This window comes from Cyprinus carpio, chromosome A15 (assembly GCF_018340385.1).
Source record: "Cyprinus carpio isolate SPL01 chromosome A15, ASM1834038v1, whole genome shotgun sequence".
Taxonomy (NCBI): Eukaryota; Metazoa; Chordata; class Actinopteri; order Cypriniformes; family Cyprinidae; genus Cyprinus; species Cyprinus carpio.
Genome location: NC_056586.1, coordinates 24,950,229 through 24,971,096, shown reverse-complemented (window position 1 = coordinate 24,971,096; position 20,868 = coordinate 24,950,229). Strand labels below are relative to the sequence as shown.

The 20,868-nt window shown below is 36.4% G+C and overlaps 1 protein-coding gene across 2 annotated transcripts in view; it reads left to right on the top strand.

The window, feature by feature from the left end:
* The window catches only part of slc8a2b (solute carrier family 8 member 2b), a 79,926-nt gene extending 59,582 nt beyond the window's left edge, over nucleotides 1-20,344 (top strand). For both annotated transcript variants that reach the window (XM_042771794.1, XM_042771795.1), the window contains 11 exons: nucleotides 1,844-1,981; nucleotides 4,810-5,037; nucleotides 6,055-6,399; nucleotides 7,203-7,658; nucleotides 9,137-9,513; nucleotides 11,996-12,099; nucleotides 13,433-13,450; nucleotides 13,957-14,081; nucleotides 15,811-15,910; nucleotides 16,695-16,973; nucleotides 17,992-20,344. In XM_042771794.1, the coding sequence (XP_042627728.1) occupies nucleotides 1,844-1,981; nucleotides 4,810-5,037; nucleotides 6,055-6,399; nucleotides 7,203-7,658; nucleotides 9,137-9,513; nucleotides 11,996-12,099; nucleotides 13,433-13,450; nucleotides 13,957-14,081; nucleotides 15,811-15,910; nucleotides 16,695-16,973; nucleotides 17,992-18,368 (2,547 nt within the window). In that variant the 3' untranslated portion in view covers nucleotides 18,369-20,344. The remainder of the gene's footprint in view (nucleotides 1-1,843; nucleotides 1,982-4,809; nucleotides 5,038-6,054; nucleotides 6,400-7,202; nucleotides 7,659-9,136; nucleotides 9,514-11,995; nucleotides 12,100-13,432; nucleotides 13,451-13,956; nucleotides 14,082-15,810; nucleotides 15,911-16,694; nucleotides 16,974-17,991) is intronic.
* Nucleotides 20,345-20,868: the final 524 nt, after the last annotated feature.

The window sequence follows — 20,868 nt, the reverse complement described above, 5'->3', positions numbered from 1 at the left end:
ATTTTTTTTCCTGAAAATGCTAGTTAATTTTTTGGAATGCACAATGCTAAAAATATCCACAAATATTGTTTTTTCACTCAATGAGGCTTACGTAGATCAATCACAAAAAAAAAAGTTTGACACTAGGAACACCAAATTAGGTAAAGGATTTTCAGCACAGCAGGGTTGGCTTACATAGGTCTTTGGTGAGAATCAGTCGCTCTCTTTCTCTCAGCGGTGAGAAAATCAGCCTTTCGTCTTTTGCAAAATCAAAGCCAACAGCTTTGAGTCTACCTCATTAATCAAAGCGTCCCCTAGAAACAAGCCTCATACACCCTTGTCAAAACACGAGGACACGTCTGTAGGGTGGTGGCGAATGCGAGTGTGGAAGCAGCACCAGAGGCGAACAAAAATAGCAAAGGAAGGATGCAAAGAAGTGTTGTGGAGGGTATGTATGGCCTGTCAGCGGCTGTGTTCGCCCTGTGAGGCCTCATGCACACAGCTAATATTTGGAAACATCTCTGAACGGTTTATTATGTTTAGATGTGAACATTTTGAGCATGCCAAAACGCACAGTCAAGTGTTTTTGCTGTCTGTATGCATGAAACAAGATCAGAATTGGTGCATATTGGCATTGACAATGCACACTGAGTCATAAAGAAAATAAAAGAATCCAGCATCAGTGCTCTGTGATCTTTCTTGCCTTGAGCTGTCTCATCTATCCGTGAACAGACCGCTTTAGATGCATCATTGTGAGCAGCAGTCATTGTTTCTAATATGCCAGTTGCAAATTATTAAAGGAAAGCATTTCTCTGGATCAGAGGCTGCACCACACACACTTTAGAGCCTCCAGGCTGAAAACTAGACTTGAACTCTTCCATCTCAAAAGAAACAACTGAACCATGACAGTTTGACAGACTCTAGATGCACTGAAAGTCTTAAGAATAAAAAAACAATGCCAGAATTACGAGCCCTGATGCTTCAGAAGCATATTGAGTAAGCTGGTTGTCTGTGTCTAATGGTTTTGATACAGTTTGGCATCTCTTTACTAGACTGGAAAACAAAAAGAACTTTTTGCAGTCGTCTGCCATAAAATTACGTGGGTCAAGTGATAAGCCTCAACTAACCATTAGCAATCAATCGACTGAACAAATCGATGGCAAATCAACCAAATTTTAGAAACGTCACTGGCTCAAAGTTTAGATTTTGTAAAAAACTAAATATTTATTGCCATGGATGAATAATTTACTGAGTAATCCAGTATTTTGTAAAGGGGTCAAAATTACCATTTTCATCTGAGCTTTGAAGCCAAATTACAGGTGGGGGAAAATGACTTTGCAGCATCAGTATTTTATTTTTACACAGATATTGGTAGGTCTATTAGTAAAATATGTTGACTTTAGCAATCTTTGTTGCTTTATATGCCAGTGATGACAGTTGAAAAATGGGGGAAATCACTTTTTGTGGGGTTTTTTTTTTCACCAAAGTTTCAATGCATATAACTGGTCTCTTCATTCTGTAAATGGCTCTATATGGTTCAGTTCCAGAAATATTGGGATCTCAGTGCAGCTAAAAATGTAAATGGTACACATTTTCAGTGGTCAAAAACTAAAGGTCGGTGACTTTGCATAGTTGCTTTCGCTTTGTCAAAACAATTGAATAGAACATATTTGTGAATGTTTTCATTTTCTGCTTCTATGCATTCAAATTTGAATGGCAGTTCTGAATCCTGTTGGCTACGTTAATTCAAATTCAGATCAGTTCTGAACGGTGCACGACGACTCCTACTAAAACCTGTCAGGCTTTTATTAGCAGTAATGACTGACTGACTGCATCCTTAACATGTTCCTCTCTGATCCCTCAGGAGAAAGAGGTGACCATCACCATGCCAAATGGAGAAACATCAGTGGCCACCGTGAGAATCTGGAACGAAACCGTGTCCAATCTGACCCTGATGGCGCTGGGATCATCTGCCCCTGAAATCCTCCTGTCGGTCATTGAGGTGAGTGAAAATGACAAAATGTGCTAGTTAAGAAGCCCTTTATAATAATTGACTGCATAACCACTAATTACATTCACAGCAGATGGATAAATCCTCATTAGTGTAGCCTGAGGTTTGACTGTTTCATTAGCAGCATTACCAAGTGGTGCTTTGTCTGATCATTCGGTTTGTGTTGAAGCATGATCCATACATAATTCATAGACTCATGTAATTTAAATATACATTTTGTGGCTTTTAGCTTTGCTTTGTAGTTATGAGAACTTTTTCTTTTTTTTTTTTTTTTTTTTTTGCTCACAGGGGCACTTTTTTTCTAATACAATAAACTTTCTGAAATGAAAAAGTCCTAAAACTACCTGCTTCTGACTTCTTAAAACCATAAAAAACATTAAACATTAACTGAAATTAAAACTTAACCAACCAAAAAAAAATAATAAATGACAATGCCCAACAAAATTACAAAAACTTTAAAATTATAATAATAAAAAATATAAATATATATATATATATATATATATATATATATATATATATATATATATATATAACAATTTCAATATATTAACAAAAACTATAATACACATTAAAAATGATTTTGCAATGTAGTAAATAATATTAAGATTATTGGAGTATGTTTTTAGTTTTTCTACTTTAAAAAGTTTCATTCATTGTGTTACTTGCTGTTTTTATGGTTAATATAGTTAAGTAAAACTATAAACATTTTTATTACTTGAAATAAAAATTAAATGAAAAACAAATGTATAAAAAAAACATATTTTATTATAGCTTGTTTCCAAAGCTTTTAACTTGATGACTTAAACTAAAACATTTAATGAAGTATATGGACAAATTAACAAAAAATAAATAAATAAATAAATCAAATGAATAAAACAGAAAAAAATGACAATTGAAAATATATTTAAAAAAAAACTAATTTATATATATCTCAATGTTAGTAAAATAACACTGGCTGTTTCCTTGCAATTATTTTGTAATTGTAATAAAACTTACTAACAATTTCTGAGTGAAAACTGATTTTCTTCTAGATTTTGTAAACCGGGCATCTTAAACAAGTCTGTGCTCGTTTATCAATCTTAATCTGGTTTTACCGTCTGGATCCTGACCTGGATTTCTGCTTTTAGAGGGTTTTCACACTTTTTTTTTTTTTTTTTTTTTTACCAGGGCACTTCCAGTTTCCGTAGCATGTAAATACAGGACAACAAATTGTGTTTGATGCCCATGTTGATGGGTTAAACAGCTTCTTGGCCCTTCAAGATGGAGATAGTTAGCGAGATCCATGCTGTGTAAGATCTAGAGACTGCAGCTCCCGCTAATGAGGATCCAGATCACGTTTATTAATGAGACAGAGTTCTCCTGGTTCGTCCCTCGTCTTCCACCGCATGGAATTGACACGTATGCCGTCTCAGATCGGTGTAAGTCTGCCTGCGGGAGACACGCACCGCTGTGTCAGTCAACATTTAGCACATCTAGCTGAGCTTTATTGCCTCACATTTGTATCTCTTTTATTTGTCACTCTGCATCACAAGATCTAATGTGTTAGGACATCCGTCAGGCCACCGCTCTTCACTCAAGGGTTTCACGTACACAGTATTGTTGTACGGCTAAAGCATCTAAACAACGTAATCACAATGCATCGTTCATCTTGAGATGTTGCAGTCTTCAGTGAAGGAAACAGTCAGGCAGAATATTCAGGGGATTTTTGGCAACAGAAGTGTGAAATCTCATCGCAAGCTCAGCCAGAAAGCAGGCATGGGGTGAATTATCTGTTTGTCACAGGCCGATCCCAAAGGCTCGCCGCTCTGTGCTGGTGTTGATAGAGAGATATCAGTGATAGAGCCACACACTTACTGATAACCAACACCTGCGTGCTTCTTATTTCATTCTTTCTATTTTATCTTACCCAAGGACATTTGCTTAGTTTTCAGGGATGTTCAGTGAATGTGACATCTTGCATTCAATGCATTGAATGTTATTGAATGTGAACAACCCACTGATCTGATGTTAAATGGAAAGTGACACAATCCGCCTGTCGTTTAATTGTTCTGACTGTTAATTCATTTAATTCAAGCTTTTAAAGACTTATATGTTTGTGTAGACTGAATGCTGTGCTCCGTTCAACTTGGAAAGACTGAATTTACTACGAAATCAGAATTATAATAATAATACAAATAAATGTAGAAAAAATTTATTAAAAACAGTGTTTTATCTAACTTATTAAATGAAAAACTTACAAATTTGAAATGTTGCATTTACAACTAAGTACTAAAATTATTTAAACTTTAATTAAAAAATTAATTGCTCAAACGTAACTTTTAAAAATGTATTAAAAATTATGTTTTTCTTAAAAAATTGTTGCATTATGTTGCATTTGCAACTAAGTGTAATACAATAAGTAACTTAAAGTACTAAAATGACTGAATCTTGAATAAAAAATTTAAATATTTAAACTACTAAAACTAATACATAAGTACATAAAAAAATTGCTAAAACTGAAAATATGTAAATATATGCTAATTTCAAATATAACAACATAGTTATTAATGCTAGAATAACACTGGTTTCAATCAATTGAAAGCTTTTATGTTTGGAATTCGAGCAATAAATCCTTTCTCTTTTATGTTTATTTAATTTTGTTATAAACAATTGCAAAACTCTTCACAACAATTTTGTCAGTAGCTTGTTTTCTATTTTTGTTGTGTCGTGCTGAGTAGCCCCGTCCACAGTGAAATCTCATTGGCCCAAAATCCTTCTCCAGATTAAACATTGGATATGTTATGATTGGCTGATTTTGTCGTTTGTGTGTATTTCAGGTGTGTGGTCATGGTTTTGTGTCCGGTGAGCTCGGTCCGAGCACCATTGTGGGCAGCGCTGCCTTTAATATGTTTGTGATCATTGGAATCTGTGTGTGGGTGATTCCTGAAGGCGAGGTGAGGAAGATCAAACATCTGAGAGTCTTCTTCATCACCGCATTCTGGAGTATCTTCGCTTACATCTGGCTCTACCTGATCCTGTCCGTCATCTCACCTGGAGTCGTGGAGGTGTGTGTGTGTGTGTGTGTGTGTGTGTGTGTGAGAGAGAAAGACATTGTATTTCTGTATGTGAGTGAATCTTACAAAGCCTGTCGAGATTAGATCTAGGTCATATTTCACCCCTAAAATGAACATTGTGATCAAATTTTTATCGAGTTTAAATGTGCAAATCAATTTAGTTATATGTAAAGTAACGTAGTACATGCATTGTTGTGCATATAATACAAAAAACACTTGATTACAGCAAATTATATATGGTACAAAGCCTTAGAGAACAATACTGTGTATGTATATATATATATATATATATATATATATATATATATATATATATATATATATAAAAACCACACACACACACACACACACACAGTATATACACAGACACACATTATACTGTATATATATATATATATATATATATACAGTATATACAGTATAATGTGTGTCTGCGTATATACTGTGTGTGTGTGTGTGTGTGTGTGTGTGTGTGTGTGTGTGTGTGTGTGTGTTTGAGAAAGAAAATCAACCCTGTTTTAGAATTGTGACATTATTTGCATTTAACATGGCAGTTAAGATAATCTCAATCACATTAGTGAATGGCTAAAAAATCTCTTTCTCATTACTGAAATGTGAAACATAATGATACACAGTAATGAGAATCTATCGAGAATCACCACTGAGAATATTGAGAATTACTGAAAAAGCAAAGTAACTGTCTGGACACATTATATTCATGAGAGTTTTGCAGGTAAATGTGCATAAATGTAATAAAAAACAGTGCCAAAATGATATTAACCTGCCTTAAAATTAGTACTTTTAATTTCCCGCCGGAAAATATATACTTTTTTTAAACTTGAAATGTGACCTAGAGATGTTGTTGGAAAAATACTCATATTTACAAGTACAATTTGTGGGCGACCAAACAGTTTCTACCTTACTAACTCACATTAAATGAGTATAAATGTTGTTTATCTACTGGTACTTTGCTGTATTTGTGTGTGTGTGTGTGTGTGCGTGTTGTAGGTATGGGAAGCTCTGGTCACTCTCTGCTATTTCCCCGTTTGTGTGATTCTTGCCTGGATCGCTGACCGGCGCCTCCTTTTCTACAAGTACATGTCCAAACGCTACCGTGCCGACAAAAGGACAGGGGTTGTTGTGGAGACAGAGGGGGACATGACCCCCAAAGGTATGGAGATGTTGATGGATGGCAAGTTTCCATTGAGGGCTGGAGCTGTAGGGATCGGCACACAGGAACATTACCAGGATGGAACCGGCAACACAACAGGCACCATGGCAAATCTACCCAACTCCAACAGCACGACCGTTTACATGGACGGTGCCAAGGACCTGGACGAGAGCCGTAAAGAAGTGAGAAAAGACACACACAGTCATTTAAACATAAACATTTATACATAAATACTTGCACACACAGTCATAAAGTTCACCACGGTCGACATGTTTCTCATCCTGACAAACCGAGACACTGTAATAAAAAGTATGGAGCCCCTAAAGAGACAAGGTGATGGAAGGAAAAAAAATATTTCTATGCATTTGCATTCTCTCAATATTTCTATGCATTTGCATTCTCTCATAAACTTCACCTATGCAAAATTTCTCTGAGTAATGCAATAAAGAAAATGAATGGTTCAGCCACAAATTTAAATAGTCTTTATTTTTTATTAATACTGATATCGTTCCAAACATGGTGAAAACACAAAAAGAGGATGTTGGTCAGAATTTTTAAATGATCGTTTTCCAAAAGACTGACCAGTGGCAGGCAAACTCCAGAAAAGAAAAGAGCAAAAATAGCCATAAAAAAGTCCATATATATTCCAATTCTTAAAGTAAAGTAAGAGAAACAGGCAAAAATGTAAGTTTTTCGGCAAAATCTTTCCCTCTGCTCTAGTTCTTAAATTTAATTCACATTTGTGTATGAATCATGAAGTGTGAGAACCATTGTTGTTTGGTGTAATTCACGTCAAACCTGGCAGAGTACATCAGAATAAGGGGTCAAGTTTGAATATGTGCAAGCTTTCAGATTTGCAAGATACTGCTATTGTTATGTTTGTAACAATGTGAGGGTGAGCAAATGATAACAGAACGTTCATTACACTTGCCACGAACAGCCCATATTTTTCCCCTTGCCTTGACCTTTAAATGTTCCTTGGCAGGTGATCCGTATCCTGAAGGAACTGAGGCAGAAATATCCAGATAAGGAGTTTGATCAGCTGGTGGAATTGGCCAACTACTACGCCCTCCTCCATCAGCAGAAAAGTCGTGCCTTTTACCGCGTCCAGGCCACGCGCATGATGATCGGGGCTGGTAATGTGCTGAAGAAACACGCAGCTGATCACGCTCGCCGTGCTGCCGTGACAGGTGGCGATGAGGCTTTGGAGGAGGAAGACTTGGCCATCTGCAGCTGCATCTCCTTCGAGAGTGCACACAGCCAGTGCATGGAGAACTGTGGCACCATCGCGATACCCGTGGTGTGTCGAGGAGGTCTGGGGGAGAGCACTTTCTATGTCGACTACTGTACAGAAGATGGCACAGCCAACGCCGGCTCAGATTATGAGTACTGCGAAGGGACGCTGGTGTTCAAACCGGGAGAAACCAGGAAAGAAATTAAGGTGAGGAGGAGTGAAAAAAAATCCATGTGAAATCTTGTCTACCAGTTGAAACCCTTTTACTTTGTCCAAATGGATCCTTTATGGTCACTAGTTGGTTCAAGCTTGTCTAGAAGGAATTACCTGCTAGTTTAGGGGTGCACAGTGCTGCTAACGTCCTGCAGAGTTTAGCTCCAACACACTTTCCTGGATGTTTCTTGTAAATCTGAAGATCTTGATTAGCTGGTTCAGTTGTGTTTTATTAGGGTTGGAGCTAAACTCTGCAGGTAAGCGGCCCTCCAGGAACAGGATTGGACACCTCTGCTCTAGAAGGTCTGGAATTCGCATTTGTGTATGAATCATGAAGTGTGAGAACCAATGTTGTTTGGTATCTCATGTATCCAAACTTTTCATGAAAGTTGCTTTCTATGGAAGTTTTCTAAGATGTCCACACCATACAATTTGTTCTAGATGAAACTTAGTTGAATTTGATTTGTTTTGGATTTTTATATGACTTTAATTGTTGAACTACCTGCTAATGGATCTGGTCTTGACTAGGGGAGGGTCTCAAGTATCTGAATAAGAATAAGAAAGACACCAATGATTGATCATCAAAACAGTATTTCCGTGAACTTTGAATTAGTAGAAGCTGCTTTCTACATGAGTTTCTAAAAACATGTCCACAACATACACTTCGGTTGAGCTGAAACCTTTAGACAGTTTTACATGCTTTCTACCTTGCCCAAACTGGTCATTTATGGTTCAAGGTGGTCTAGCTGGTTGAACTACCTGGTAGTGAATCTTGACTCAACTGGGATGGTCCCAATAATCCCAACTTTGGATGTAAATTGTACGTTTTCTAAGAATAATGAATGTCCACAGCACCAACTGAAACCATTAGATGGATTTACATTGTACATTGTACAACTTTATGGTCATTAGCTGGTCTTAGTTGGTATAGGTGGTTAATAAGTTGAACTACCTGCTTGTGGATCTGGTCTTAAGTATCCAAACTTTGCATTAAATTCCTTTCAATGCAAGTTTTCTAAGAACATGTCCACAACATACAGTCTGGTCCAGCAAAATTCTCAACCAAAAGGTTTAATCTACAGTACTGATTCTTGTATGTCCATTAATAGGAATCTTTAATGAACAGGTTTTACCAAGGACAATGCTTTAGTATCTTAACAACAGCTTCCAAAGAAAAAAAAGTCTTTATCTTTCATGAAGTACACTTCCTTTTAGACAAACGTCTGCTACACTGCAATGGACAGGGACTTGAATCCATGGCAATAGTGCTGTAATGTCTGTCATAGTTTGAGTGGCAATGATTGACAGTCTCTTTACCAAAAAGACTGAGAAAGTGATGGACACATTGATCAGAAAAGACAGATCTCTACAAATCCATGTTCCTGTTGTACTTATCCAAGAACTAGTTCTGTGCATGTTCTAAACTTTACTGAAGTAAAACTGTTTTACTGAAAGTATGTCTGTCTTTCTAGGTGGGCATCATCGACGATGACATCTTTGAGGAAGATGAACATTTCTTTGTGCGTTTGCTGAACCTGCGTGTTGGTGATGCGGAGGGTATGTTTGAGAGTGACGACGCGGATCAGGCTCCCAAGGCCCAGCTGGTGGAACCGCTGATGGCCACCGTTACCATCCTGGATGACGACCATGCAGGGATCTTCACTTTTACGGACCGCCTGATGCGAGTGAGCGAGAGTGTGGGTACCATGGAGGTGACAGTGGTCAGGAACTCCGGCGCCCGCGGGACCGTGATCATTCCGTACCACACAGAGCCCGGAACAGCCCAAGGGGGAGGGGTTGACTACGAGGACACATACGGAGAGCTGGAATTCACCAACGACCAGACAACGTGAGTGTAAAAAAACACAAGAAAACTCGGAAGAAATCTGTGTGTCTGTGCAAAACTCACTTCCACAATGCAAGGGTGATCTGAGTGATTGCCATGGCATCGCTATGTAGTTGTTAAGCGTGTGAATCTTCACAGGTTTCACGATTCGATTATCATGTCAACGATTTGATTCAATTCTGGGGTGTTGCTAGGGTGTTCTCAGGCCCCGTTTACAGTAGTGTGTTATTGTTTTAAAACACATAATTTTAACTATAGTTACGCCTGTCGTTTACACTACTCTGACGTCTTCCACGTTCGAAACGGAGACTTTTGAAAAACGCTGCTGACCCCATTTTAGTTTGAAAACTTCGGTTTCAGTGTAAACAGACCAAAACGGAGACTTTCGAAAACGATGGCAGGGCTGCCCACGTGATCTCTGCGTATCCTTGATATCATGTCTCTGTCGAGTATGTCGCTGTATTTGTTTTGGCATGACTCCCAATCGACATTTTTGGCCGCTATGGCCACCTTGTAATCATTAGTTATTTTGAGTAACTATTCTACCTCATCATCTGTCCACACAAAGGTGCCCTAGCTTTTCCTCGCCATCATGCTCATTTTTGAACCTGCCAGTGACTAGCAACCGACTTCTCGTTTACACTTTTATGCGCATGCCCAGTGTGCATGAATGGTCACGTTACATGCACTTTCGGTTATGTAGTGTAGACGAAGATCATTTCTAAAACGCCAGTGTAAACGCGGATCGTTTTAATTCTAAAATGCCGTTTTAAAACGAAAACGCACTAGTGTAAACAGTGCCTGAGTGGTTGCTAGAGAGGTTCTAGGCAGCTGCTAGGGTGCAATGAATGGTTTTCTAGAGTGTTCTGAGCAATAACTAGAGAGTTACTAAGCAGTTACTAAGGTTGCTATATAGTTTTTTTGTTTGTTTGTTTGTTTTGTGATAAACTGTTCGGTTACTATATAGTTGCTAGGTAGTTGTTAGGGCACATTGGGGGTTTTCTAAGGTGTTTTGAGTGGTTACTAGAGAGTTACTAGGCAGTTACTAAGGTTGCTATATATTTGCTAGGTAGTTGCTAGGGCACAATGGGGGGTTGTTAATGTGTTTTGAGTGGTTACTTGAGAACTGCTAGCAGGGGTGTGCCTGAAGCCTAAATCTGTATTCGGAAAGGCACGAAAAAAGTCTGGCAAGTACTGCCGCTCCGTACTATGCACAGAGTGATCATGAATTGCAAGAGAAAGCACTGAAATATATGTGTATATATATATTTTTTATTCCCTTTAGGGATTCCATAGTACAAGTCATTTCCTTTTCGAACATGGTCTTCGGCTTGGGGCACACCCCTAGTTGCTAGGCAGTTTCTAGGGTGTTTTGAGTGGTTACTAGAAAGTTGTTAAGCAGTTGCTAAGGCATTCTAAGAGGTTGCTTACTGACTTAAGTGAGAGGAGTCCTGCACCTTGACGTCTCTTCTTGTGGCTTGGGTTTCTCCTCCAGTGTGGGAATTTTTCACCTGGTGGACAATAAAACAGGTGAAAAAACTCAAGTTACTTAGTAACTTCTTAGTAACCACTCAGAACACCCTAGATCCTGTGTCTAATCTCCTAGTAAAGTAACAGCGCGTACCTCTCAGTAGGGCTTGTTCAGATCCCCGGAGTATGAGTGATATCGACAGTGATGCTTGCGTGCTTATTATGTGTGGGTCAGTAAGATCATTAGAGGATGCATCGCTTCCCTCTGTCTGGAGTATGTTCTATCTTTGCCGGATGAACGTGACACTGTCTTACATTATGGATGAGCACTAAACATTACGATTTTCCTGTGTCAGTGATGGGGTGAATACAAGTCAACCACTCAACAAACCACTCAACAAATTAGTGTCCTTACAAAGCTCTGTGGATTTAGTTTCAATGTGCAATGAGGTTTATATTTGCACATTTTATTGTGAGCGGGAGCATGTGGTGGGGGGGGGGTTGTCTGGATTATGAATGTGATTAAATATTGACATGCATCCTCTCAAAGTGATTTAAATGCTGACATTTTCCATGATTAGTCTGAGCATGTTTTTGTGTCTTTGTGTGTTTGTGTTGTTCATTCAGCAGCTCTTTTAATGTGATTTCATCTCAGGGTGGAGCGCTGTTCGTGACCCCAGAGGAACAGCATTAAGTATTTATAAGGCCCTGTGTGTGTGTTGTGTAATTGTGTGTGTGTGTGTGTGTGTGTGTGTGTATTTATATGTGTGTGTGTGTGTGTGTGTGGTGTGTGTGTGTGTGTGTGTGTGTGTGTGTGTGTGTGTGTGTGTAAGGCCCTGTGTGTGTGTTGTGTAATTGTGTGTGTGTGTGTGTGTGTGTGTCATTTTGCAGATTTCTGACATTTTCCTATTTCGTCGCAATTTAGTCACTTGTCCCAGTAATCAGTGTGTAACTTCAAAGCCACTACCTGAATGTCTGATTACTTGTTTCTCTTTGTTTGTGTGTGTGTCTTCAGTCAGACCCTTCAGGTGAGGATCACTGATGATGAAGAGTACGAGAAACATGAGAATTTCTTCATTGTTCTTGAGGAACCGCGCTGGCTGAAGAGAGGAATCTCAGGTGTGTGTACAGTATGTGTGTTGCACTGTAAAGACTATGAGATTAAATCTATTAGTTTTTAGAGTGGTTTTGGGTATTCATCTGACATTCAGGTTCAAATGGTTTCTGATAAAGTTGGCTCCTCTCCCAGCCCTAATGAGCTGCCTTCCTAGAATGCATTTTTAGGCTTCATAGGCGTGTTCCAGACTTTTCCAAATGGAAGACTGCGAAATGATGCTGCTTTATAAGATACCTTGTTTTTGATCATAAAATTTTAATTGAAATATATATAATATATATAATATTTATAATTAATAAATTATTTTTGTTATTTATTTTTTATTTTTTTAAAAGTATGATAATAAATATACATATATATATTTCATTCATAAACATATATTTAAATGATAATTTTATAAATATATTCTATTCGACTATTTTTTATATTTTTATTTATATATTAAACTATTTTTTTTATTCAGTATTTAAAAAGTATTCATGGAAAATAGTTTTTATTAAACAAAAATATAATATTTCACCCAATATTTGTGTATGCTTTTATAATTTCAGTAATAATAATAATAATAATCATCATCATATTAAAATAGATTATTTATTAATTTATTATTATAGATTAATTATTATTGTTGTTGTTATTATTATTAATATTGAAATGATAAAAAACATATACAGATATTGGGTATTAAGAAGAAGAAGAATCACCGTCATAAAACCACAACAATAAGATTAAGAATTTATAGGTTTTGGAATATTATTTGTTAGCCTAGCAACCACTTAAAAAAAAATAAAAATTTATAGATTAATTTTTTCTTTTATTTTTTTATTGTTTTTTGATTTTGATGAGATGTTGACAGTCGCTCTTGCTCCTGTATCACTGTAAAATAGCAGCCTGGGGGTGTTTCTAAGATGGTCACTGAATTGAAGAGACTTTGCTGTGCTGGAGTCAACTATTTGACACTAATGGATTCAGCTGTTAGCAGTAGTGTTGCTTGTGTGCGTGATGTGAACAGTGCTGTTTGTCTGAGCCTTTCAGGTCAGTCACTTATGAAACACTGTTTTTGCTATAGGATGCTGTTTTAGTATTCACAGAAGCAGCTCACTAGGGTTTGAAGCAGAGCCAAAGTCATGGGATACATATGCAGATGCGTGCATGTGTGTGTGTGTGTGTGTGTATGTGTGTGTGTATTCTATATGTATATATATATATATATATATATATATATATATATATAGGATACATATGCAGATGCGTGCGTGTGTGTGTGTGTGTGTGTGGAGTAAACTCATCTCCAGCACTAACTCCATCTCTCTTGTCCCTCCTTACATCACGCAGCCCTGCTGCTGAACCAAGGTAAGGTTTCAGATCAACCTCTGATCAGCTGACATGTGTCCACACTAGCCCTCATGTTACACACTCAGAGAGGAGAGAAGGGGCTAAAAGCTTCTCTAAAAACATGAGAGATGTGATTACGCTGTGAAAAGAGGGATCAAACGCTGACTGTTGAGAGAGAGAGAGAGAGAGAGTTCAAAACATTAGAAAAAAAAAATTCTCAATGGTTGTCCAATCAATTCTAATTTATATTCACTCTGTTACTGAAGCATAATGGGTTGTGAATGACATTTTAGTTTGTAGATTCACAATCTGGCACACATGCATTCAGAACGTTTCTCAGAGCTTGTGTTGTTTTGTTTGTGTGCGTGTCGTGCTGTGATACATGGCGTCTTATCGATCGGTGGAGCTGTTGTGTTTTTGATTGACAGGTAGGGGGTGTGCCCTCCATTTCCAGTCTGTTGTATCTCATCCGTTCTTTTCTGTCTTCTGACTTTGTCCTTTCTTTTATCGTCTCTGGCTTTCAGAGGATCCGGAGGGACAGATGACTGTGGAGGAGGAGGAGGCCAGGAGGATAGCGGAGATGGGGAAACCTATCCTGGGGGAGCACAGCCGGCTGGAGGTGGTGATCGAGGAGTCCTATGAATTTAAGGTATCACAGCTGAAAACACTGAATATAGTCTGCTTTTGTTGATTTTTATTTTTATTATCATTTTATTTAATTGTTTTATTTATTTTTTATTTTTTATTCTTATTTAATTTTTTTATTTTATTTTGTTTTATTTTATTTTTATTTTATTTTATTTTATTTTATTTTATTTATTTTATTTTCCTATGAATTTTCTGTAAGGTTTCACATCTGAAAACATCGAAAATAGTCAGTCCATATTTTATTTAATCGAAGAGTCCTATAAATGTACTGTAAGGTATCTGAAAACATATTTTTATAAAATTTTAATTTATTATATTTTGTTTTATTTAAAAAAAAATAAAAACATGATGGATTTTTCATATGTATGTTCCAACCCTAGTCCTCCATCTGTTCTCTACATGACAAGAGGCCACATGGTAAAATCATGCATGCTGAACAGATCTTCATGTACAGTGTTCAGTAGAGCTCTATATATAGATTGTGTGTATATGGCATGAAAAATTCACATCTATCAGTCATACTGGCCCACAGCTTAAAATTCCCACATTATATATTCCTGCACATGATGGTTCGATTTTTTTCTACATTTGCAGTGGATGATTTTCAATTATAACTGTTTATGAATATTTACAAAAATATCATTTGAAGTTCCCACTTAATGATTACCCAGGGTGAAATGATGCATTATGATTGTCAGCTCTGTTAATGAGAACAAATGTTGATGGTTGATTAAATTCTCATCTGAAAACATTACATTCAAATAATTTTTTTTTAGAGTGTTATATATCAGATCAGTGGTGCTAAACGAACAGCTGTCAGGTTCATTAGATATGTCATGATAGTATTATTCATTGCCAGCACTTCAGAAGAGAGAGTGCAAAGAGATTATTAAAATATTTTAATATGTTCACATAACAGTTGGATGTGGTCCAAATCTGACATTTATTTTTTTAAAGTGTAAACAGGGAAAATCACATTGAATCTGATCTTTTCAGATCTAAAATAATAATAATAATTATTTTTTTAAAGTGTAAACAGGTTATATTATTATATATATATTATTATTATTATTATTATTAATTATTATTATTATTATTATTATATTTATTAATTATTATTATTATTATTATTTATTAATATGCAATATAATATTATATATATTAACATTTTTTTGGTTTACCATATTATAATACAATATAATATTATAATATTAACATAAATTATTATACGCCTTTATTGCAATTTATTATATATTTTTATTTTTTTGTTAACAGGAAAATAATAATAATAATAATGCATAAATTATATTATGCTAGCTTGATTCTCTCTCTCTCTCTCTCTCTCTCTCTCTCTCTCTCTCTCTCTATCTCTCTATATATATATATATATATATATATATAATTTTATTATTATTATTGTTGTTGTGAGCAGGAAAATCTGATATTTTCAGTTATAATAATACCAATAAATAAGTTAAATACATATCTTTTGTTAGGAATATGACTTCAGTGTTTTGTTTTGAAAAATCTAATGCTGTGTACATCATAATTGTGCATTATATTAAATTATATAATGAAGTTTGTTATTTATGTTAATAACAGGGTCCCAAGAATGAGCACAGTCCCTATAACCTCACATAAAATAAAAAAAAAAAAATCAAAACTGAGCAGAAAATCCGAATTGGGCTCTGAATGGTGGGAATGTTTCAGTGCTTGGTGCTGTGTTTCAGAGCACCGTTGATAAACTGATCAAGAAGACGAACCTGGCGCTGGTGATCGGCACTCATTCCTGGCGAGAGCAGTTCGTGGAGGCCGTGACCGTCAGTGCAGGTCAGATGTTCAGTTGGTCTCTTTTGAAACAGAAGTGCATTGTATGAGTCACACTGTATACATTTCATTGCCTCAGCAATTCAGACTTAATAAAACACATAAAGAGGCTCTTATGTTCTCAAGCTGCTCTTTAAAAAAAGCTCATAATAAGTCTCAGAAGCTTCAGCAGTACACGCTCTGAAAGCAAGAGCTCACCTACAAATGATGTTTTTGGAAGAATTTGTGCACCTTTACAAACCTGTATGATTTTATTTCTTCCAAGGACACAAAAAAAAAAATAAATAGTGTAGAATTGACAGTGTGACCTTTTTCTGTAATGATGAAAAATGTTGCTAAATGTACCATAGAAATAGTCCATTGCAGGGAAAAAAAACATTTAAAAAAACAATGTTTGTTACTTGAAATAAAATAAATGTTAAGTGAAATAAAATGTATATATATATAATATATATATATATATATATATATATATATATATATATATATATATATATATATATATATATTTCATTCAAATAAAAAATGTAAATTTAAATAGTTTTCAAAAAAACTATATAGATATAAAAACTACTACAAGTGACAAAAACACACAGTAAAATTATTAAAATAAATTATTAATAAATTTTATAAATTATTTACGCTTCTAATTCCATATACTGTACATGGAAAGTTGTTTGCATCAGTGGTGTGATCCTGCCACCTGCTGTTTTGTCATGGTAAAGACTGTGCATGTAGAATCGTCCAGCATTTTGCTTAATTTGTTAATTATGTGTGGCATCCTCAGGCGACGGGGATGAAGATGTAGAGGAGGGTCGAGAGGAGCGTCTCCCGTCCTGCTACGATTACATCATGCACTTCGTGACGGTTTTCTGGAAGGTTCTGTTCGCGTTTGTTCCGCCCACAGAGTACTGGAACGGCTGGGCCTGCTTTGTGGTGTCCATCATTGGAATCGGCCTCCTCACGGCTGTCATCGGAGACCTGGCGTCACACTTCGGCTGCACCGTGGGCCTCCGTGACACCGTCACCGCAGTGGTGTTCGTCGCCCTGGGCACTTCTATCCCAGGTGTGCTTGACATAATGACACTTCAGCCACACTGCAAAATGTCTGAAAGTCACTGCAGTAGATTCTGCAAAATGCGCAACACACACTTTTCACTTGATAAAAATAACAGTTTTTGATTTTTTGTAGTTTTTTCTTTTTTAATTTGATCTTTCATGATTATTTGTTTGCTGATTTGATGCTGTGTTATTTTTGTGTTTTTTTTAAAACAATTGTGCTGATTTCACTTGATAAAAATAACAGATTTTTTTTTTAAAAAACATTTTGTGTGGAAACAGTCATAATGATCAATTTTTTTAAATTGATATTTATACATTGTTCTAAAAATAAGCTTTCCATTGATGTATGGTTGTTAGGAGGACAAGATATTTGGCCGAGATACAACTATTTGAAAATCTGGAATCATAAGGGTGCAAAAAATTCTGAAAACATGCAAAAAATTCTAAATACTGATGAAATTTCTTTGAAATTTGTATTATTGATGTTATTTGAAGTTTTTTATTTTTATCAAAAATAATTTACAAAATATCTTTTTATCTTTACTTAAATCCTAATTTTTTTGGCATAAAAGCAAAAATTATTATTTTTACCCATACACAATATTTTTTTTTTTTTTTTTTTTTTGGCTATTGCTACAAATATACCTGTACTACTTATGACTTGTTTTGTGGTCCAGGGTTACATTTTAGACCTCAAACTTTTGAACAGTTGTATTAACAGGTTTACATTACAATTTAGTGAAGGTAAATGACACATACATCATGTACGCAAAGCTGCTAATGTTCAAATTAAAAATTATTTTGGGTTATTTTTTTATTATTTAAAATTTATATTTATTTTGAATTTTTAATACATTGTCTTTTCAAATATATTTATTATTTTTTATATTATATCAAATTAGATTAGATCCGGAATTCTTGGAAAAGTTATTGGCTGATTTTTACCATTTGAAAATATGAGATATGTGCCAGGTTATCAACGTCACTGATGTGTGTATTTTCTCTCTGACGCTCTCCTTCAGACACATTTGCCAGTAAAGTCGCTGCTACTCAGGATCAGTATGCAGACGCCTCCATCGGAAACGTCACGGGCAGCAACGCAGTCAACGTGTTTCTGGGCATCGGCGTGGCCTGGTCTGTGGCGGCGGTGTACTGGGCCGTCCAGGGCAAGCGCTTTTACGTGGATCCCGGCTCGCTGGCCTTCTCCGTCACCCTCTTCACTATTTTTGCCTTCATCTGCATGGGGGTGCTGCTGTTCCGGCGCCGGCCGTCTATCGGCGGAGAGCTGGGCGGCTCTCGTGTCCCGCGTTTGCTCACTACGCTCCTCTTTCTGGGTCTGTGGTTCCTCTACATCCTCTTCTCCAGCCTTGAGGCCTACTGCCATATCAAGGGCTTCTGAAAGGAGAAACAGGGAACAAACACCACACACTCATATCCACAAATAAATCTAAAGGGTTTTTGAGGCTCTATAAGCCACATAAATCAACATAAGTCTGCACACACACACACACTTACAAAACACATCATTGAATGCAAATCATTCAACTTAGACGAGACCTGGAGGAGAATCTGAGATGGATGATGTTGGAGAGAGAGTTTGTGAAAAAGGAAGCAAAGCGTGTAGCAAAAGAGGGCAGAGATGAGTGTAATCCACTATAAGGTGGGAGCGACGCTGTAAAATAGTCACACTTATATCTTTTCGTTTCCCGAGCTCAAAGGCAGAACTGACAACTTTTGTTTCACACGGCAGACGTTGTCAGGCAACAGGTCTTTTTATGGTTCAGGGGCACAATAAATCCGAGTAAAGATAAAAGGTGTCTTCAGAACAGTAGTGATGGCATTTTAGATGCTAATGAAAAGGCGCCAGCAGTCGGGCTGCTTAACAGATCAGCAGTTTTGCTTGCGATGTGCATCATTCTGAACTAAAGCAGTCATTTATGATTGTCGCTTGACAGATTGTACAATGTGAGTTCTTGAGTAAAAGCAAGACAGGCTGAAAGTTGTGTCACACTAGACTTCAAGCATGTAAAATTACTTTAGTCCCTGCAGTGAATATGTGCAGCAGGATATGATGTCATTCTCTAGGGCTTCTCATTTTAATAAGTAATAAAATCTAACTAATTATACAGTCTAGTGTGACCGCACCTAACTTTGAAATCATAGCATACAAACCTAAGCAAGCTGTTTACTAATGTTGCCAATGTTTCACCTGCTTGATGTCAGAAAGAGCTAACTCAAAAAGTTAAGTTAATAGTAATGTGAAGGGAATGATAAATAACAGAATATTGGTTTTGCATAAATATTGTCCAGAATTCGATCAGAAGAAGCTGCTGCAATGACAATTTATAAGTGACACAATAAGCAGACCAAGACTTTCAGTTGTGCCCTGAAATGGCAAAAATCTTTTGCTTTTTAATATTATTTTTGGTTAATAATTATATGAAATGTAAATATCCAACACAAAATATTATTAAATTATATTATATTCAGAATCTTCATCTTCATAGTCTCTATCTCCCTTTTTCAGACATTTTAGACTCAATTGTGCCCTACAGTGACAAAACTCTTTTAAGATTCCAGGAATCTGTATTAGGCAGCAAAATAGTGGCTTAAGACTAGAATAGAGCAGCGGTAACTCATGGACAGAAGAATAACTGAAGATGGAATTAGAAAGTTGTCCATTAAAAACATGAGTCTCAATATTCTGCTAGATTAACTTTCATCCTCTGATCACGTCATTTTGACCTGAAATGTCTTTATTTTTATTTTATTTTTTTAAATTGAGTGTTCATCTGAGTCGCATTGAATCTAGATATTTATTTTAACATGAATACTTATTCTACACCTAATTCAGTGAACAAAACATCTTATGACATCACAATGACTGGGAGCTTCTGAAACGGAACACTGGTCATCGTAATGATTTGAATCTTCGGTTGTTACATTCATTCTGCACTTTCTGCTACCTAGAGACAATGGAGATCCTCTTTTAAAAGTGTCAATGTAAAAATTCCACGAGAAAACACTCACCGTCAAAGCAACTGTGAGAGTTTCTCTTCTTTACATAGGTTTATTAGAAGAACAAATGATTTAGGTGTCAACTTCAGTGCAAAAACTGAAGCATGTTCTCGTTCATTTGATGCATCCAGTGACTTTACAAGTTCTCATAACAAAGCACTAAAAGGAAAAATGTCACTGTACAGTTTCTCTCGCCATTGTGTAAGCTTGTATGGGGCGTCTTGATCTAGAACAATTTAGAGCTGCGTATTGATTGGTTCTTTATAAACTCATTAGCTGACTAGTCCACTCATAATGTATGGAGCTGAACGCTGATTGGTCCCTGACAGATTCACAATAAAATGTTGTTTACTCGTAGAGCACTCAGGATCGTGTGTATATGTACGTTAAGGGGATTCTAAGCGTTTTTATGTTGTCAGCTCATCTGTCCAGTCCATAGATGTTTGTGTAAAGCTGTGTGGTGTATGTACTGTGTTCTCCTGCTATACTTCAGGGCTGGACTTTTGTCTGTGGCCTAGTCAGTCGAAATGCATGATGGAGTACATATTGGCAGATCTATAACGGCATGCTTTGACTCTGAAGACATGCATGAATTTGAAGTTTACAATGTTTGTTACTAAAAGGGACAACCTTGATGGCTGCCTATGTCAGCTCTCTTTTGTAATATTTTGGCGTGAAGTCAATACTCAAAGAAATAGTTCACTCAAAAATGAAAATGTAATGAAAATTTACTTATTCTCAGGCTGTCCAAGATGTAGATGAGTTTGTTTCTTCATGAGAACAGATTTGGAGAAATGTAGCATTGCATCACTTGCTCAGCAATGATTCTTCTGCAGTGAATGGGTGCCGTCAGAATGAGTGTCCAAACAGCTGATAAAAAC